This window comes from Solea senegalensis, linkage group LG10 (genome assembly GCF_019176455.1).
Source record: "Solea senegalensis isolate Sse05_10M linkage group LG10, IFAPA_SoseM_1, whole genome shotgun sequence".
NCBI lineage: Eukaryota > Metazoa > Chordata > Actinopteri > Pleuronectiformes > Soleidae > Solea > Solea senegalensis.
Genome location: NC_058030.1, coordinates 22,763,458 through 22,782,580, shown reverse-complemented (window position 1 = coordinate 22,782,580; position 19,123 = coordinate 22,763,458). Strand labels below are relative to the sequence as shown.

Genomic DNA, 19,123 nt, shown 5'->3' with positions numbered 1-19,123 from the left:
GCAAGTAATGTGTACAGTATTATCCATCCATCCATTTTCTACAGCTTTGTCCTGCACATGAGAGTCGCAGGGGGCGCTGTGCCAATGTCAGCTGACAAAGGGTGATAGGCGGGGAGACGGACATTGCGAACTGTTCCACATAAAGAGACAAACAACCATTCACTCTCACGTCTACAGTCAATTTACAGTGTCCAACTGACCTAATCTCCATATTGTATGTATTTGGACTGGAAACCTGGCAAAAACCTGTGCACACATGGGGAGAACACGCAAACTTCATGCAGGAAGGCGAAATATGTGGCGAACCGTGAGCACTACAGCTGGGCCTTCACCTCAGTTATGATTGCCGAGAAAATAAATAATCGGGGGGAAAAAGCAACAGTATGATGAATTGAAAGCGTAAGAAAGAACTGCAATTCTTTAATTAAAGATGACAAGGATGTAAACAAATAGACCATAACGTCAATAACATTCCCCGCAACAAGATACATTCTCAACATTAACTTCATAAAACTGGAGGCCATTATGGCTACATAGATGAAATTAAATAAACATACTCAGTGCAAACATAGCCAACACTGAGGCTCATTTCATCACCATGGACAGCGCTATGAAATCACAGCGCACAACAAACCATACACACATTGAGAAATAAATTCATGAGCATCCTCAAACTACAATACAATTTCAAATGCACAAGCTGGTAATACAAACACTATTTTTTTTAAGATATAATGAAGTGCGGTGCGCCCGGCCACTGCGGGATCCCACCTCGGCCGGTGTTGTGCCGAAAAGAGACTGCTTACCGAAAAACGACTGCCCCCGACGGGAACAGTAGTAGTATAACTCTTTATTACAAGGAGTGATGTTGACCAAATTCACTGTCCATGCATCTGGCAAACACAGAGACTGTTATGCAGAATGCAAAGGCAATCCATTGCAGTTCTACATATGCTGCACTATTGTATAATTATACTGTAAAATGGGCAAGTTATCCAAAAAGTTACTTAAGTAAATGTAATGAAGTAAATGTAACTCGTTATTACCCACCTCTGATAGCACTGATTTCTCACTATGTGTTATGTGATTGCTAGGGCTACAGCACATTTCTATTGCACATTGGGGGCAGTCATTTTTTCGGCAAACAGTCTCTTTTCAGCACAACAACGGGGAGAGGACCCACGAGGGGATCCTTAAGTACATTCTCAGTTTTTGATATGTGTATGTGTTATTTTACCAAGTACCCCGCACTTTTCAAAGCACACATAAGCTATGGTTATTGTCCCCAGCACTTTAAAAACAAAGTGATGCCCTTGAGGTGGCTTACAACGTTGGCCTACCTTACAGTACTTGAAAACGAAATCCATTCGTGGGTCTTTCCTTGTGAAGTCGTAGTTTGTCCTTTGACTTGAGCTCCAAAAAGAAGTCCTTTCTCTATGGACATCAGTAGTAAAGCTCCCAGCCGATCCTGTCCAGTACTGTTTCTGGTGTGATTCTTGATTCGCTTCAGAGCGAGTAAGACCGTTGGTGAGGGGGACACAGCCGCCATGCTCTCAGTCAGCAGGTGTGATGAAAGTTTGTACATGATTGTCAGTTCAATCTTGAGCCTGGGGAAGTCAAACTGCAGCCGCGGTTTTCACTGTGCAGCTTCCGGTATGCTGTGCGCACGTCTCCAACTAATAAGAATTTTAATTCGGTCTTGAAATGCCTTTCCACTTTCATAACCTTTTCTTTTCATTCCAGTTCTGGAGTTGGACTTCCATTTTTTTTATTACTTGAAGTTTTTCTGTGAAAGGCCGCCTTGACAAAGGCAATGCTATCAAGTTAGCCACAACATCGCTCTCTCAACCTTTCGCACCACTCTGGGGGGCGTGGTTTGCAGTTAGACCTGCACTGTTAGGACTACACGAAGGCCGAGGATCTTTGTTTTTGGCCCGCCCACTTAAAATCAAACCATGATTGGTCAATTTGCCCATCACTCTCCAAACCAAAACACATAGCTTGACCTTCTCCGGGATTCGAGAATTCCTAACCAAGTAATGAGCCAGCTAACCAGGCCTAATAGAGACGGACGATTCTGATTGGATAACATGTTTCAGGACAGTAACCCTTTCATTGCTGATGGCAACTTGACAGTAAACTTAACTTAGATGAGAGAAAATTTATTAAATGTATTGTATTAAGTTGAATGAAATAGATTTTTTAAGTATATATATATATACTATACAGACATATACATATATATTTATTATTATAAATATATACAATATATTTATATATATATATATATATATATATATATATATATATATTGTTATTTAATACTTTTGGTTGAGAATTAATGTTGGACCTTCTCTGAAGGCGTAGAAGCCCTAAAGGTTCCCCACTTAATACATATTTTATATATAATACAATTATATATAAAATATGTATTTAGATAGTTTTGCTGCTTTATTCCTGATTTTTGTTTTAATTATATGAATCCTAATTCTTTTTACTTTTTTGATGTATTCATCGTCTTTTATAATTTAATTCTTAATTCTGCTGATTATTCTGCTTATTTATCATTTAGGATTTTATTAGTATCTACCATTTTATCCTTCATATAAAGATCGTGGAGGGGTCAGAGTCAATCACAGCTGACATAGGTGGAAACCAGGATTCAAACCAGCGACCTTGCCGTGAGGCAACAGTACTAGCCACAACGTGTGACCTTCATTAGAATTGACATTTTTAGTTGCATCCAGTGTTTCCTCAGAATGGGTGACATCTTCTTGGCTCCTTTTTTTTGTACGTTTTTTTGAGGTTATATTTATGTGAAGCCCTTCAGCGTTACAATTCACACAATACAAATAAAGTTTAATTTGTTTTGAACAAAGGAAAATAGGATTCTGAAGCAGCTGCAGTATCTCAGTCTCCTTCATCCTCTGTTTCTCTGCTGAGAGCAACAGGACCCAGGAGCTCCTTAAATCCTGCAGTATTTCTACAGGAACAAAAACAGAGATGGAGTGAGTAGTGTTTCTAAATGTTAGGTTGGAGTTTCTCTGTGATTGAACGCAGCGCCAGGTACCTGTCTCGTTTGGACTGCAGGACATAAGAGCGCTCTCGTCTCAGCTGCTCCAGACGCTCTCTGACCACAGTTTTCTGACGGTTCTTGTCCTCCTGAAAACAGTGGCACTGGTGACTTCACACAAATACACCTATGGAACAATAGGTGATGCAGAGGAACATCCCCTCAGTGTTTACCTGTGGTAGACCTTGTGTCAGGTGTCTCAGTTCGTCTGTGACCTTCAGGCCGAGCAGGTCCTCCTCTGCCTTTCTGCTCTGGATGATTGACAGGCGTTCCCTGACCTGAATGGTATAATACACTCTGTGACACCTCTGACCTTCTCATCACTATGGACAACAATAATCCCATCACTGGCCTCAATGTGAATAAGACTTTACTGTGACTATGATGTAACTAATAGTAACCAATAGAATGTTCCATTTACATTCCTGTTTACTTGTTACAGAAGTAATCTGATTGTTATGTGATAAATCCACTAGGATCCTATCAGAATTCTCTAGTAACTGGAGAAAACCAGAGGAAAGACTTTTTAAATCTATGCATGATTCAGTCAAGGATACTTAAATGTTGTCTCACAGTGAAATAAAGCAGGGAACATATTGTTCAGATATTATTGGTTTAAGTGGGCATAGATTTTAATTTTAATTGATTGATTTTAATTTTAATTGATTGTTTACATGGCAGAGTCTTATTCAGACTCTAGTCCTAATCTGGTTCAAATAACATATTGTTGTGTTCCCGTTTGTCTCACCCTGAGCAGCTGTCTCTCTCTGTCTCGCTGCTGTCGCTGTTCAACCTTCCGTTGCATGTCCACCAGGTTGCGTATGGTCTGCTCTCTCTCCATCGCTGAGACTGGTTCTTTTACTTGCTCTCTTTCCATCGGCGTCTCTGTGAAGTCAGACTTCGCAACAGAGGGAAAAAAAACTGTGTTTCTTTCAATTAAGTTGAATGTGGTAATGTTTTAAAAAAATGTCTATGAAAATGCACCAGCAGACATACTGTGGTCAGTGAACAGTGTTTCTGGTCCTGAGTGTGAGTGGATTGTCCAACATCAAGCAGCTCTGACTCTGTTGCAGTGAGACACGTTTCCACATCAACCTCAGCTGTGTCGCTGGTCTCTCCAGAGCAGAGGTCATCAGAGTGTGGCTTCATCTCAGGGTGGTGAGTGGATTCAAAGGACTGTACCACCTGCAGATCACGTTCAGGTACAGCTTCTGTCTCGCATGATTGGTCAACCACTGACTTCTCCTCCGAGGTCAGCTGTTGGAAAACATTTAAATGATTACCGGCTCATGGCATTCGATTGTGATGTAACAAAACAGGGAAGAACAATGTCCACTTCTTAAGTCTAAACATCTCAGTACTTGACGTTCGTCAGGCCTAATGAACCGTAATGTTTCAGTTGTACTGCTGTCAGGATGCAGGTGCAGGGCTTGGAGGTGCAGGAGGATCCTCAGCCATCACATCCCTCAACAACAGACCCGCTGAGTGTCATCAGAAATATTTCATGACCTCAGCTGTTTTATGTGTAAGGGTGGATGGGTGGTGGTAAAGTACAGTATGTTAGGTTATGTCAAGTATTGTTAAGTCTATTGTTAAACAAGTGCAGTGGTGGGGAAAAGAATTTCCCGTTGGGGAACAATAAAGTCTAGACCTGTACCTGTGTTCATCAGAGGATTGTTGTCTGGCTGTGCTAACACCCTGCACAAGACAGTCCAGTCGTTCCACGCTGGTGAATGACCTACCAAGTGCTCCCAGAACAGGGGCGTCCCTGTGTGTCTTCAAGAAGCTCTTGAAAACCTAGCTCTCGTAAGAGCCTCTTCTGTCCGAGCACTTACCTTACCCCTACCTCCTCCCCATCTCCTTCTGCACTTGCATCCACCTCGGCACTCTCACCCTCCATCAGTCCACTGTTCCTCTCCAGGTGAGTTTTTTCCAAGACTTCTTCTTTGTAGCTTATTCCTCTCTTGTTAGTCGCTTTGGATAAAAGCGTCTGCTAAATGCTTAAATGGGACCTTCATCTGGCCTAAGTAACTGCAATGTCTTGGTACTAGACCCATTATTATTATTATTATTATTATTATTATTATTATTATTATTATTAACAACAGTATAAGTAGCAGCCATCTTGTAATCCTGTGTCAGAGTTGATGAATCAGAAGCTTTGTTTAGTTCTGTAATGTTTTACAGTGTGAGTACCTCTCTCTTCTCTGCAGAGTTTACATCATGGCACCCGTCACACCTGTCTCCAGAAGTCTCCTCACACTGGGTGTCTTCAGCTGTGCTGCACATGTCACTAGTCTGGACTTGAGCCTTCAGACTGCTGTCACAGCTCTGACTCAGCTCTGTAACTCTGTCTGCAGCCTCTGCGTCATAGTCATCGTCATCTTCTGGTGGTTTGCTCCAAGCTAGCGCGATCAAAGAGCCCTGCTTCTCATAAGACTGGGGGCTTCTTGTTGCACTGCCTCCATTCTCCTCTTGGGGTCCTTCTCTTCCTGCAGTGAGACTCTGATGGGTTTTACTCGGTGCATCTGAGACACACAAAATCTCCAAGTAGGGCATCTCCTCCACGACGAATCCACAATCTGGGTGGAGGAAAAGTAGATTGTAGTTGCAGCTGTGAGTGTGTGATTACACATGTTTGGCTGTGTTTGCAGTACCTGTGCAGACATCCTGCTGGTTAGTCATAACAGCAGCCTGGATTTCGTTTAGGTCTCCGTCTGCAAACACTGCCAGAACTTTTGCTGCCTCAGAACCCGTGCTCTGGACCACTTCAGTGGTGCTGGACGGAGTTTTCTGCAGCTCATTGTTCTCAGACACAAACACGGAGCTCGAAGTAAGGGCTGCATCTGAGATCAGGAATTGGAGCAGGTTGGCGATGCCCCGTGTTCCAAGTTCAGACTCGTACTCATCTCGCAGGACCTGCAGATGATCTTCCCCCTAAGAGACAAACATTAGTGGGGTTTCTTAAAGGAATGTACTTCACTGTGTAAAACACAACTATGTAACAAGAAGAGAAAATTAAAGAAGTATCACGATTAATAAACATTAAGGCAAATGTGTGTCATTTTTAAATACAAACAAATGCCTGTTATATTCAAACAAAATGAGTTTACACAGTTTATCAGCTCCACATGACTCTGTGATGCTCAGCATAGCATTTTTATATAATTTCTTGTAGATCTTGATTTTGATCTCACAAGGTGATGCATGTTATGTCAAATTAGACAGTGACAACGGCAACATTGTGTTTGTTTGACTGAAAACACAAAGAAAACACACATTATGCACTGCAACTTTAAGTTAAAAGAAAACAATTATCCTCAGAGAAGAAGCAAAGATAGACGACACAATGTTAAATGTATGAGCATCGATGGCTGACCTTGTCCATCAGCACTTGCAGTAATGCAGACGCTTGGAGATCATGAAGTTCCTGCAGCTGAGTCAAGAGGAGTAAAGCGCAGTGTTGCAGCTGGTGTTGGGACTTCACTGCTGCTTCACTGCGCGTGCAGACCTGCATCTGATCTGTCTGAGCCTGGACATGTGGCTCAGTGCTGGTTTGAGGCCGACTGTGCGTCTGCAGGCTGGTGAGGATTTGTCTCAACCTTTTAACGCAACTATTCCTTAAAGCAGTGTGGTTATGACCTTCTGCAAAGGAAACGAGAAGTATATAAAAACATGATGGGAATATAAGAGTATAAAACTGTATTAAACAAACATTCAGTCTGTTTACCTTCTACTGGTGGTGCAGTGTAAACTGGCCCCTGCAGATCCTCCAGGGAGACCCCATGTATCAATTTGACGAGGTGCCTTCTCTCCTGATCCTGAGTCAGCATCAGCAACTGTAGCACGGCCTGCTGGGAGAGAGCCAGAGTTTCTTTTTCTTTTTTTATTCTTCTCCTGATGCAATTACAATGCCCTGCATACATTTACTACAACACTGATCAGAAGTATTTGAATTAGAAAATAAGAACTGATAAACAAGGGTCAGTTTATACATGTTTGTCTGTCCACATCCAACATCTACACACTAAAGTGTCAGGAGGCCTTTAAATAATCACAAATGACTTTAGAGTTAATATGGTTCCATTTTGTCAGCTTATTTAAATGACTGTGTGGAGGTGTGGGGAAACATTGTACACACAGATCATCTTTGAAACCATTGTGTCAATCAGACAACAAGAAAGCAATGGATGATGAATCGACTTACAAACTGCTCCGATTTCAAAGGTTTGCTGTGTAAAATGTAAGTTAAATCATTTAAATTTGGCAGAAATTGTAGATAAAATAATTAGATTTATGAATTATTTGTTTTTCATTCCCCCAGAATAAGCTCTTTATATTTGTGTTAACAGGATCAGCTCTACAGAGACAGCCATGTTTTTACAGAAGCCCACAATGGACAAACTAAACATCTTTTGGAAAAGAATTTGGAAAAAAAGGGTGTTATATTCAAATTGTTGTACATTTTTGTTTAATTAAAATTAAAACATATGAAATGGGGCTAGCATTTAATAAGTAGACATTTCCACCTGCTCCTTTTCTCACATTAAATATAAAAAAAAATAAAACATTCATATATGTAGTACCTGCTGTGTTGACACGGATATCAAGTCTTTATTCAGCTCATCATCATCATCATCGCCTTCACCATGTAGCCACAGAGCAGCAGCCTGCTCTGCTCCACCCGCACCGCTGACACGAGGCCTGAACAGAAGCAGGACGTGCAAAAGTGAATAACATCAGAGCTGATCACTGCATGTGTGATTATTTACAGTGTCTGCTGCATCACCATGTCTCCCAGGACTGCCTCGCTGCCAGCAGAGCACAGTAGGACACTTTTTCTCTCTGAGCTCGCAGAGTTGCCAACCTAATGTGTAGACACACCACTTTCAGGCTTTCTCTGTCCAACCTGTGACGTAAAAGATGAATGAATGTTCATGTCAGGGCAATGGACAGTGCACAAGAGAGGTGAAGCAGAGCGTGCAGGCCAGGGTGGAGACAAGTGTGACAGAAGGAGAAAGGTGAATGAGAAAGTCTACAAGTCAGGAGGAGGAGATGGAGATGCTGGGATCCTCAGAGGGAGAGACCAGGATGGACAGGATTAGAAATGAGCATATTCCAGGGTCAGCTCAGGTGGACCAGTTTGAGATAAAGTAAGAGAGTCAGGGTTGAGATGGTTTGGCCACATCAAGAGTAGAGAAAGTGATTATATTGGTCAAAGGATGGTGAAGATGGAGCTGCTGGACAGGAGGAAAAGAAGAAGACCACAGAGAAGGTTCATGGATGTTGTGAAGGAGGACATGAGGACAGTTGGTGTAAGGACACAAGGGAGAGGACAAGATGGAGGCAGATGATTTTGTTGTAGATGAATGTACTGATGATGTAGAAGAAAGAAAAGTAAGTATGTGTGTGTGTGAAATATTGACCTCTGTCCCAGCTCTGTCAGTTTGTCCCTCTCTTGTTGACGACATGTGTGCGTCTCGTACAGGAGTGACGCAGCAGAGCACCACTGCTCCCTGAACTCAGCACAGCTTCTCAAAGATGCATCCAAACAGACCCTGCAGGAAAATCCTCTTTTATCTTTAATTGAGCTTTTACTGTATTATATTATTATATTGCAGGGTTTGTTATTGTTGTCAATTGTCATCATTTTGTGTGAACAACATGTGTAACATTATAATCACATCTTTAATCTGGCCCGCTAGATTAATTAAAAAATCAGATTGATTTTTTTAAATTGTTTGTTTTTCTTCCCAGACATAAAAAAGTCTACACAACAGTCTGTGGCAAATTCAGGTTACTTTTTCAAACCAACGCATCTTTTAAATTTGCTCATTTTTGTACAATATTGAATAGTTTAGATTAGAAGAAAAAAGGTTAGTCGAGAAAACAGGTTTTGCCTGATGAAGATATGATGTTTTAGGGCATAGCTAATAAAGGAAGGCAAATAAATAAACTAATAAACTAATAAATTATCTAACAATTTTGCTTTTGCCTCAGTCTGTGTCGAGATAAAATGAATCACTTCATGTAGAACTGATAGAGTTGATTTGTTTTTACAAATTTTAAGTTTTTTATTTTTGAGAAAAAAATACTGTTATCATTGGAAGGTTTGTTCAATAACATTCAAATTATACTCTAACGGTTAATGACTTGAAAATAATGCTGACTGTCATTTGCATCGACTATTTAGAAAAATTTGAGAAAAATATCACTTGCATAATAATTTGGAACGCGGTGCATCTAAAAGTAACCCTCTCTGTGAGTTTGGTATGAAATTAAAATGTATTTTGTTTTTCATTTGAATTAGTTTGGTGATGAAGAAACTTTGCTGTAATTATACATTTTATTGATTGGTGCATTTGTGTTACCTGTACATCCTAAATGCTCCTGGCAGCTCAGCCAAACGGAGCATGTCACCTGACTCCAGGGCCTCCTCTGCAGACTCCTCCAGCCCCTCCTCCTCTCTGTGTTGTTGCCATGACAGCAAACTCTCCCAGACGCTCTCAGCTTTGGAGTTTTAAACAGAAAACAGAGGAAAAACAGCATCTTAACTGAGCTTTACGTGAACGACAAAGCCGTGCTTAACACACAGTAAATGTCCCTTACTGTGATGCTCCACAAGCATTTCTGTGTAAAGCAAGTGGGTCACGACGTCGTACTTCACGTCTACCAAGAGGAAGGCGTCTGACAGGGAAACACAGCCCCACGCGTGACCTTTGACTTTGAGGCTTTGCCTCCACCAGGGTGAGGGCAGTATACTGTGCACACCCTCAGACGCCAACCTGAGCACGAACACACATTTAAACACATTAAGATGTGGAGGATAAAAACGGTCCAAGACGAGTGAGTGATTGAGTTCAGATAATGATACAGCGAATACATGAATACTACGATGCTAGGCATAAGATGTAAGCAAATACAGCTGCAGATAGCACAGATGCTAAAACAGTTTTGAGCATGCTGAACCATGAATAATGTGAGTTTTCTTAATAACTACAGGTCTCACAAAAATGACAGTTAGCACTATAGAGACTTAAAGTAACCAAAGGTGAAGTGTGAAATACTTATTGTAAAGCTTCTAATAATACTTTTATCTTCATTTTTTTGGAGTAGATAATACTTGATAATACTTTTTTTATGGTGTATGTATTAAATTTATTTTCTCTTTATTTAAAAATTAAATAATATTTTCTTGTGTTTATAATGTATGCTGCCTACTTAGTACTTTGACAGTTTATTAACATAGATTTTTTTTTTTTACGCTGTAAGTCTAAATCAGGTAAAACCTCATTTATTTATTTATTCATTAGGTCATGTAATGCAAACACGAGGTCCTTTACGCAGTGCAATAAATTGGTGTAGTAAACAATACCGATAATAATAATAAAATCATTTTCACACGCTCACCTGATCCAGCACTGCCTGGCTGCTCTCTTTAGCCTCTTCACGCTCCTCACCCTCTCACACTTCTCATTTCCCTCCAATAGTTTCTCTGTCTGTGTGAGAAATGAGCAAAAAAAAGAGGAATAAATAATAATGAAAAAGATATATCTGTGAAGAGCGACACACACACCTGTACAGTGTGTGTGCTGCGTGTGCAGTGTGAGTGTTTCCTCTGGTGAGGATCAGTGACGACAGGCTTTTCCATCACAAAGATATTGTTAACGTTCCCTGCGTTTATCAGCTGCAGATCCCAGAACAGCTGAGGACAACACAGAGACAATCATCATCAACTCAATCGTCACGCAGAACAGAGACAGACAAAGACGATTTAAACGTGTACCTTTTCCTTCTTTTCCCTCTCTCTCTCCATTTCTAAGAGCACATCAAAGACGTTTTCACCAGCACAGGACCAGCAGCTGTCTCCTGTAATCTGAGGAAACACTTTAAGTCTACATTAAGTAATATTATTATTATGATGATCTATTAATGAAACAAGCCTTACATGAACACAGTTGTACATGTGTTAACCATTGTTATTCGTCAGTAATAAACTTTACAATTATAAAGGGTAACAATGGTTAAGAAGTAATGCTTTAGTTAAGTCATGATTATTTACATGGATGAGGTGTCACTTAACTTTACAGACACATTAACCTTTCCCTTAAGTGACACTTCATTTATGTATCATAGCACAAAATGATTATTACTTAACTCTGTTAAGCATTACTTTACCTTTAATAACGCTCCTTGAGACACTTAATGTGTAAAATATTCATCCCTTAAATGCGACTATTCATAAATGTATGAGAGTACAGATAAAAAAAAAAACATCACTTAACCCTTAATGGTCACATGGAACAGATCTGTGCCGCAGGTGCACACAACTCCTTATATGGACATCCTGGGGGGGTGTGTGTTTATAGGTCACATATTCAGGCTTTAAATAAATGTGATTTCTTTTCATCTTCTTATGTGTCGTTGAGTCAAAATTATGATTCATTTTCTATCACATTTTTATGTGTTATTTTCAAGTAGCAATAATTGTGCAGAAGTCACTCGTTCATAAAAACGAACCAAGTGAACTTTGAACTGTGACAAATTTCACAAATTCAATCTGATATAAACATTCTTAGGACTTTTTACTCAGGTGTGTATAGTTGGAGAAAATTAAATAAATGTTTCATCAGATTGTCTAGTTTCTGCTGAACAAAAGGATATAAGACTCTCGCTATTGCACATTCTTAAAGCCTCTCTATGAAGCCAGATTATGAATTAGGTAGCAATTTCAATTTAACCCTTTAACACAGAGCGAATCACAGACGACACGTTTGCACATGCGCACTACGCGGTTTGTGCTGTCGGAAAAATTCCAACAGTTTCTGAAAGCTGAGAAGTTGCACATCAAAGCCAACGTGTGGTTATTATGGTAAATTCACTCGTGCTGTTTCAGGAAGATGCTGAATCAGAGTCTTCACCAGAGAGAGTCGGAAAAATGCCTGTGTTTTTGGACATTAAGACAAAAACAAATATGTTATATACTGTTCAAATCTGGTCTTCATCTACAAATACAGTGGGTTTTCTTGTTGTTGTTTTGTTTTTTAAACAAAAAACTTGTGTTTTTCTTAATTTTAAAATGTTAAAACAGTATTTTAACGTGCAGTAAATTGTAAATAACTGCCAGATATTCTAGAAAAATAGGAAATTTTCTGGTCCTTTTATAGTTACAACAAGTCCAGATGTGTGCATCTCAGTGAATGTTGTCATGTTTATGTATGATGGTAATCCAGAACATCATCAGGATCCAGTGGATCGAAAGGTAAACAAAAATCCTAAATATAAGCCATGCGTCACAATGCAACGGCTGTAAAAATGTAAATAAAGAGAAGAATATTAGTTTGACAGTTGCAGAACGACGTCTTTGAAACAGCTTGGAATGCATCAGGTATTAGACAAAAAGTGATGTCATTGCATCCCTATGTAACACAAACACACAGTAATCATGTATGATTTGATTTATTCTGCTTAATAAAAGACATAAAATGACTCAGACACAGAAAAATGAAAAGAGCTGGTGTGTGTCAGTGATGCTGACCTGCTCCATAGCTGCGTGTGCTTCGTCCATGTCGGCGGGAACATGAAACACTCTGCTGTAGAGGAGACACACGTCGTCAGGGGAAAACTCTTGGCCCACAGATATTCCCAGAGACTGGTACAAACCAGCCACGCACTCCTGCACACGAGGACACAAGACACGAGGATTTCACTGCAAATGAACAAAGAGAAGAAGAGTTTTATCACAACGTCCACACGGAGAACATCTTACCTGCTCCATGTTTGCAGCAGCAGTCCCTGCACAACAGCTGGATCAGGTTACCGAGCAACAAAAGTGACAGTGTATCTGTCACAGGGAGACGGAGGGGAGGGAAATGTGATACGTGACCATGTGACCCAGCACACTCGTGTGAAAGTTGGTGGTTCACAGCCCATGAATTGTTAATATTACCTTTTTTCCAAGTCTCTAATGTCATGTAAGCAGGTAGTTGGTACAAAAATGAGGAAAATAGAGTCACATGGACATGTTTTCAACAATTTGTTTCTTCCACGCTTCAGTCTTCTTAAAGCTGAATTTGATCTACTTATCGTTAATCATTCATTTGTTCTTATCATTCTACTGAACATTTGTTATTTTTTTATCTTCTCTTCATTAAGTCAAAGTTGCACATCCTGATTACCTTTCACCCCAACCGGTCGAGGCAGACGCTGCACATCTTTGAGTCCGTTTGTTTCTCTCCACTGATGCCTAGTGTTTGCTCGTTGTGTGAACTGTTATGTTTGTGTGCTCTCTATAATATTGTAAAGGTTTCTGTCTCACTGTGCACAGAGCCTTGAGATAACGTATGCTGTGATTTGGAGCTACACACGTGGACAAAATTGTTGGTACCCTTCGGTTAATGAAAGAAAAACTCACAATGGTCACAGAAATAACTTGAATCTGACAAAAGTAATAATAAATAAAAATTCTATGAAATTTACCCCATGTAAATCAGACATTGCTTTTCAACCATGCTTCACTAGAATTATTTAAAAAAATAAACTCATGAAACAGTATACAAATAAAACATTTAATTGAATTATCGAGTTGGCATGTTCTCCCCGGGTTTTCTCCAGGTTCTCCGGTTTCCTCCCACAGTCCAAAAACATGCTATATGAGGATTAGGTCAATTGGACACCTTTTGTCTGTAGGTGTGAGAGTGAGAGTGGATGGTTGTTTGTCTCTATATGAAGTGATAGTGAATTGTTAAAGACATAAATAAAGTGTGTTCCCATAATTATTATTATTGTTATTTTTTACTTAAATATAAAAATATAAAAGACATATTTGTGAAACTTTAGTTTATTTGTAAAACTGAGAGAAGAGAGACAGAAAAATACCTGAGATCTTGTGGTTTATCTTGTATACTTGACACAAACCTGCACAGTGAACAAAAATATTTCATAAAAGTTTCATAAATGTGTTGATTAGCATGTGACATCAACTCTCGTGTGACATAAATATTCAGTGCTACAGATTCATATATAAAAGGTTTATACCAACTCTAAAAATGCAGTATTACACGTCAGTTAATCCACAGGTCATGGAGTTCACCAGCAGATCTTTCTTTTATCATTTCACACAGTGAGAAAACATGATGCAGTCCATAAGTGGATTGTAGATTATCAGAGGGTGGCAGTGCGTGTGTGCATGTGTGTGTGTGTGTGGGCATATACATTTAGCATATACGCTGAAAGGGAGCAGTCCGAGCTTTAGGTGTGGTTGCCGTGGATAATCTTGGGACACTTCTCGGGCTGTATACAGTAGTTGTTGTGCAGGACCAAACCAGCAGGACACTGGCAGCCTGGAACACAGGGTTTGAAGCAGTGGCTCTCTATCACCCCCAGAGGTACGTCCACGTTAAAGCAGGTTACGGGACACGGGGGCCCACACTCGTCAAACACAAAGCCCCTCTCCACTGGACAGCCCACAGCTGTGGAAGACAGCCACAGGAACACAACACACAGAGATGGTGGTCAGCAGGAGTCAGCAGGTTTCCTCCCACACACACACACACACACACACACACACACACACACACACACACACACACACACAAACAAGAACAACAATCATGGAGCAGTTTCAAATGTGAGCAGGTGTGTTTAAAGGTTATTCAACTATTATTTAACTGAAAGTGCTCACAGGTAAGAGATTACATTTTAAGGTTTGCTAAATTACAACATGATAAGATGCACAAAGAAGCACAATTACCACCAAGTAACAGAGGAAAAAAGAACATTCATATCAGGGGAGTGTGTGAACTGTGAAATACTTGTTCTGAAACATGCAGTTCACTAAATAAATTGGAATATTTCAAAACTAGCGATTTTATTGCTGCCACAACCATGTTTTGTGAAGATTCTAACTTTTTTTTGTCTTTAACAAACAGTCAGTATCAATAACGTCCTCATTTTTCACTGTAGATCAGTATTTTTCTGATCACCTGTTGTCAAAAACAATCCAAAGTAAAGATCAAAACTATTAAAATACAAGAAAGAAATCTCAAACATTTACTTTTTAGTAAAACAAAAACATTTGCCATTTAAAAACAAAGAGCAACTCTAATCACACAGTATAGCTGTGTGTAACGGCAGAGAATCTGACTCCGCCCCTTTGACCATATTGATAAGAGGACTCAGTTCAGCCAAGATAGGATATCAGTGCCGAAATAGCTCAGTTGGGAGAGCGTCAGACTGAAGATCTGAAGGTCCCTGGTTCAATCCCGGGTTTCGGCATTTAAAAGGCTTTATCTTGGCCCCTGCTGACTTAAAATGACAGTTAAACATTCTACCAATGGTTGATCTTGGGACTTTGGGACACTTCTGCTGTACGTCATGAATAAACAGGAGAAACTGACCATAACTTTGACTGGATAAAAAGCAGCATGATCATTTGAGATATTTAAGTGGGCTACTTATTTGTTCCTTTAGGAGACTTTGTTACACAGTTGGAGAATATATATATATATATAAGGAATATATATATATATGGAAAATGCATCAGCGCAAATGTAACAGCTTAGTCGTTTAAAACATGTAAAATGACTGAATCATACTCATATCAGTATCTGAGACACTGCAAAAATGTTGGTATCAGAAAAGGAAGTGATGTCAAGTCAAGTCAACTCTAACAGGAGTATACCAAAGACTGGGACACCATGGACTGGTTATTTTACTTAACAACTGTTGACAATGGACAATGGAAGCTTGGTAGAAAACAGGTGAACAGTGTGCTTGTCTCACCACACAGCGACGGGCTCCTCCACTTCAGCACAACTCCAGCCTCCCTGCACTGAGCGGCGTAAGCCTCCAGTGCGTCACACAGACACTCGTCACTGTTGGCCCCGCAGGCGCAGAGATCATACACGCAGGCTGCGTACCAAGGTTCGGGAGGCACCACGCGATGGCACGGCTTAAACACGGTAGACTTCAAGACCTTGCAGCGAGCGTTAGCCCCCTTCTTTGCCTGGTAACCTGCGTCCTTGCAGGGGTCCACGTCCTCGCCAGGTCGACAGGTAGAGAGGGAGCGGCTGCCATTTGTGACCTGAAACGACAAAGCGTACCTTGATTTACCTTCTTTTTTATCACCAGCTGCCACTGGTAGAGTCTTTACTTCGTACTGTCATTATTCACAACGCTGACAAACTTCAGGAAAATGTAACTTACATGCGTTTTTACACTTCTTACTCATATTAATAAAACAAAGTTATGGAGACTATTGTTGAAAGTTAAGTTTCCCCCTAAACTGCCAAACAGGAAGCTGTGAATCTGTATGCAAACTTCAGCTCCAACGGCAATTATATATCTTGTTAATTTACCCAGGAGTATTGTAAGGATCAGATATTATATTCAGTTTGTCAGGTTGTGTGATTCTCCAACTGTAGTGAGTCACATGACGTCCAGAACATGCGAGGTCAGTGGAACGGAAGGATTTTGACCAGAGCGTGGAGCGGCACATGAATAATTAATGCCAGCGTCACCTTATCTCTGAATCTGTCTTGCCACAGAGTGAAAGTGGGGTCCTCGAGACTCATTAGAGACCGCGACACTCCTCATATACTGTAACCATGTACTGCCACAGTACGAACACTGTGTAAGTGTTTCCTGTTTCAGAGATACGAGTAGTGCTCCACCTCCTCTTTCTCTGTCTCTCATACAGACAGACAGACACACACACACATACAAACACACTAAAGACTAAACATAAGCTCAGAGGGGACAGTGATTTTGCTCGTGAGTGGAATGATCTGCCTCACACATCAGACCGTCCTTTCTGGTCTGTTTTTAAATCTCTTCTCTTTGGCCTTTGACACACAACTTCATCTTTATTTTATTAGGTTAGGGTTGGGGTTATTTACGGTTGTTTTATGTTTTTCAATTAATAATTTTTTTCTTTACATGTATTTTATTGTTATTTATTGTGTCTTCTATATATTCTTCTGTTGAGTACTTTGGTCTCCTGTGGTTGTTTTAAAAATCTGAATTTGTGAAATTCTGTTGTGAGATTTCACCTGAACGTCAGAGAGAGCACCTCTCAATGACTGAGAAATGTCAGGAACGGTTTAAGTTTCAGTTTTTGTGCCAGTCTGCTGGATATGTATGTGGTTAACAATTCATTATCTAATCAGGATTAAATCTGCCACCTGTGAAATGTCCCCTACTGGATTTGGTAGGTTGTTGAGTATAGTACAGTACAGTACAGTATAGTACAGTATACTGTAGTATAGTATAGTGCAGTATAGCAGAGTAGAGTACTATAGTAGAGTATAGTATAGTACAGTAAAGCAGAGTAGAGTACAGTAGAGTACAGTATAGTATAGTATAGTAGAGTGTAGTATAGTATAGTATAGTGTAGTATAGTACAGTATAGCAGAGTAGAGTACAGTATAGAATAGTATAGTATAGTACAGTATAGTGTAGTGTAGTATAGTATAGTACAGTATAGCAGAGTAGAGTACAGTATAGAATAGTATAGTATAGTGGTATAGTGTAGTATAGTACAGTATAGTGTAGTACAGTATAGCAGAGTAGAGTACAGTACAGTATAGTAGAGTATAGTACAGTGTAGTGTATTATAGTACAGTATAGTGTAGTGTAGTACAGTATAGCAGAGTAGAGTACAGTATAGTTGATTGAGATGTGACTCTCCATATGTTCAGTGACCATGTTTTACCCTCCAGCTGTTGCCAAAGTCCGACTCTGACAGGCTGATCTGTCCGCTGGGCATCCGTAGGTCGTCCTGGTAGTAGTTGTTGAAGTTTCCACAGAGACCACAGGTGTGGCCCTTGTAGGAGCCTGGCACACTCACCTCCAGGTGTGAGCGACCACTCCACTGCACCTGCAGCTCAATCAGAGACAGTGTGAGTGGATTCAAATGAAATAATCACCCAGAAAAAGACATGTTAAAAAAGACTGTGAGATTCTGCACCTTCAGGCCGATGTTAGTGTTGAGTAGGATGGTGTTGCTCTGCCGTTCTATATAGATGTACGGTTCTCTGAGGTACGGCAAACTCACAGCGTCATCATTGACCTACAGGTAAAATGAAAATGCAGTTCTATTCAAAAGAACAGTTAACAATGTGGAAAACACACAATGGAAACAAGCAATTAACAGATTAGAGTAAATGAAAGATGGAAGCTATTTTAGAGGATGTTGATTTACCACAGTAACTTACCATGTAGCATGAACACAACATAAGAACATCATTCAAATCAAGCATAATTATTATGTTGAGCCTTATGCTAAAGTCATTTTAGTCAGCGTTCAATATTCGCTCACTCACTCCTTCCCCTCGACCTTGAAGTTGGCCGATTTAAAAATGTTCACGAAGAAAACAGATAGTGTGAATGATGCAGATTAAATGAACTTGAAAATGAGTCACACTGTCTTCTGCGTTGTCCTCACTATGATGATCTAAGAAGACCTTTACTTCAAATCCCTGAAATATTCTGGTGCACTGATGACGACAGAATGGGATGGATTTTTAAGTTTAATGCATACAAGCTGGAGACCTTTGTTCGTTCATTGTGGAAGAAATACATATCCGTGGTTTGTGGATGTGGACCAGCACCATGCAGCATTAAGGACAAGCACAACTGCATATAATTATTCACAATAATATTGGACACAAACCTTCACGAGCCAGTCCTGAAGCAGCTGCACGGCAACGTCTCCAATGAACACTGTGACCTCTTTGGTCCAGGAGACTCCTTTACGTCCTCGATCATCGTTAGTCACATGAACACTGGACAGAACAGAGAGGAGACACTAAGCTTCACTGTTTTTACACATTTTCTTTCACTGAGAAGATCCAGATTAAATCTTTCATCATTTTCTGCTTAATTGTTTACCGCAGACAGTAAAAGCATAAAAACATGTGTTTAGTACATTCATTCTGTTTTTTGACTTTTTTTAATAGTATTATGTTATTATTTATATAATGACTTTTCATGACTTGTTGAATCAACAGCTGCTCTTTAGCGGTTGCCATGTTGGTTGTATACAAAAGA

General features: G+C 40.0%; 2 protein-coding genes and 1 non-coding gene across 4 annotated transcripts in view; 1 reads left to right on the top strand and 2 right to left on the bottom strand.

The window, feature by feature from the left end:
• Positions 1-2,832: 2,832 nt before the first annotated feature.
• On the bottom strand, positions 2,833-12,984 carry LOC122775533. 2 transcript variants are annotated; one of them, XM_044035456.1, is made up of 19 exons: positions 12,843-12,984; positions 12,612-12,749; positions 10,860-10,949; positions 10,650-10,778; positions 10,484-10,572; positions 9,683-9,858; positions 9,445-9,583; positions 8,500-8,631; positions 7,863-7,982; positions 7,660-7,777; positions 6,804-6,927; positions 6,453-6,718; positions 5,731-6,010; positions 5,270-5,655; positions 4,070-4,330; positions 3,822-3,971; positions 3,247-3,351; positions 3,071-3,162; positions 2,833-2,983 (listed from the first exon to the last, which is right to left on the bottom strand). In XM_044035456.1, exons 1-19 carry the CDS (start codon positions 12,849-12,851, stop codon positions 2,911-2,913), a joined length of 2,877 nt encoding a protein of 958 aa, XP_043891391.1. In that variant the 5' UTR covers positions 12,852-12,984; the 3' UTR covers positions 2,833-2,910. The 2 variants fall into 2 exon arrangements, with proteins under 2 accessions (XP_043891391.1, XP_043891392.1); XM_044035457.1 differs by lacking the exons at positions 12,612-12,749; positions 12,843-12,984 and adding an exon at positions 11,359-11,379.
• Positions 12,985-13,897: 913 nt separating this feature from the next.
• The window catches only part of LOC122775704 (kielin cysteine rich BMP regulator), a 38,689-nt gene continuing 33,463 nt past the window's right edge, over positions 13,898-19,123 (bottom strand). The window contains exons 43-47 of the mRNA XM_044035811.1: positions 18,747-18,858; positions 18,042-18,143; positions 17,787-17,951; positions 15,857-16,157; positions 13,898-14,544 (exon numbers count right to left, since the gene is read on the bottom strand). Of these exons, the coding sequence (XP_043891746.1) occupies positions 14,324-14,544; positions 15,857-16,157; positions 17,787-17,951; positions 18,042-18,143; positions 18,747-18,858 (901 nt within the window). The 3' untranslated portion in view covers positions 13,898-14,323. The remainder of the gene's footprint in view (positions 14,545-15,856; positions 16,158-17,786; positions 17,952-18,041; positions 18,144-18,746; positions 18,859-19,123) is intronic.
• trnaf-gaa lies at positions 15,277-15,349 on the top strand. Its single transcript has one exon. It is a non-coding gene; the product is annotated as a tRNA-Phe (tRNA).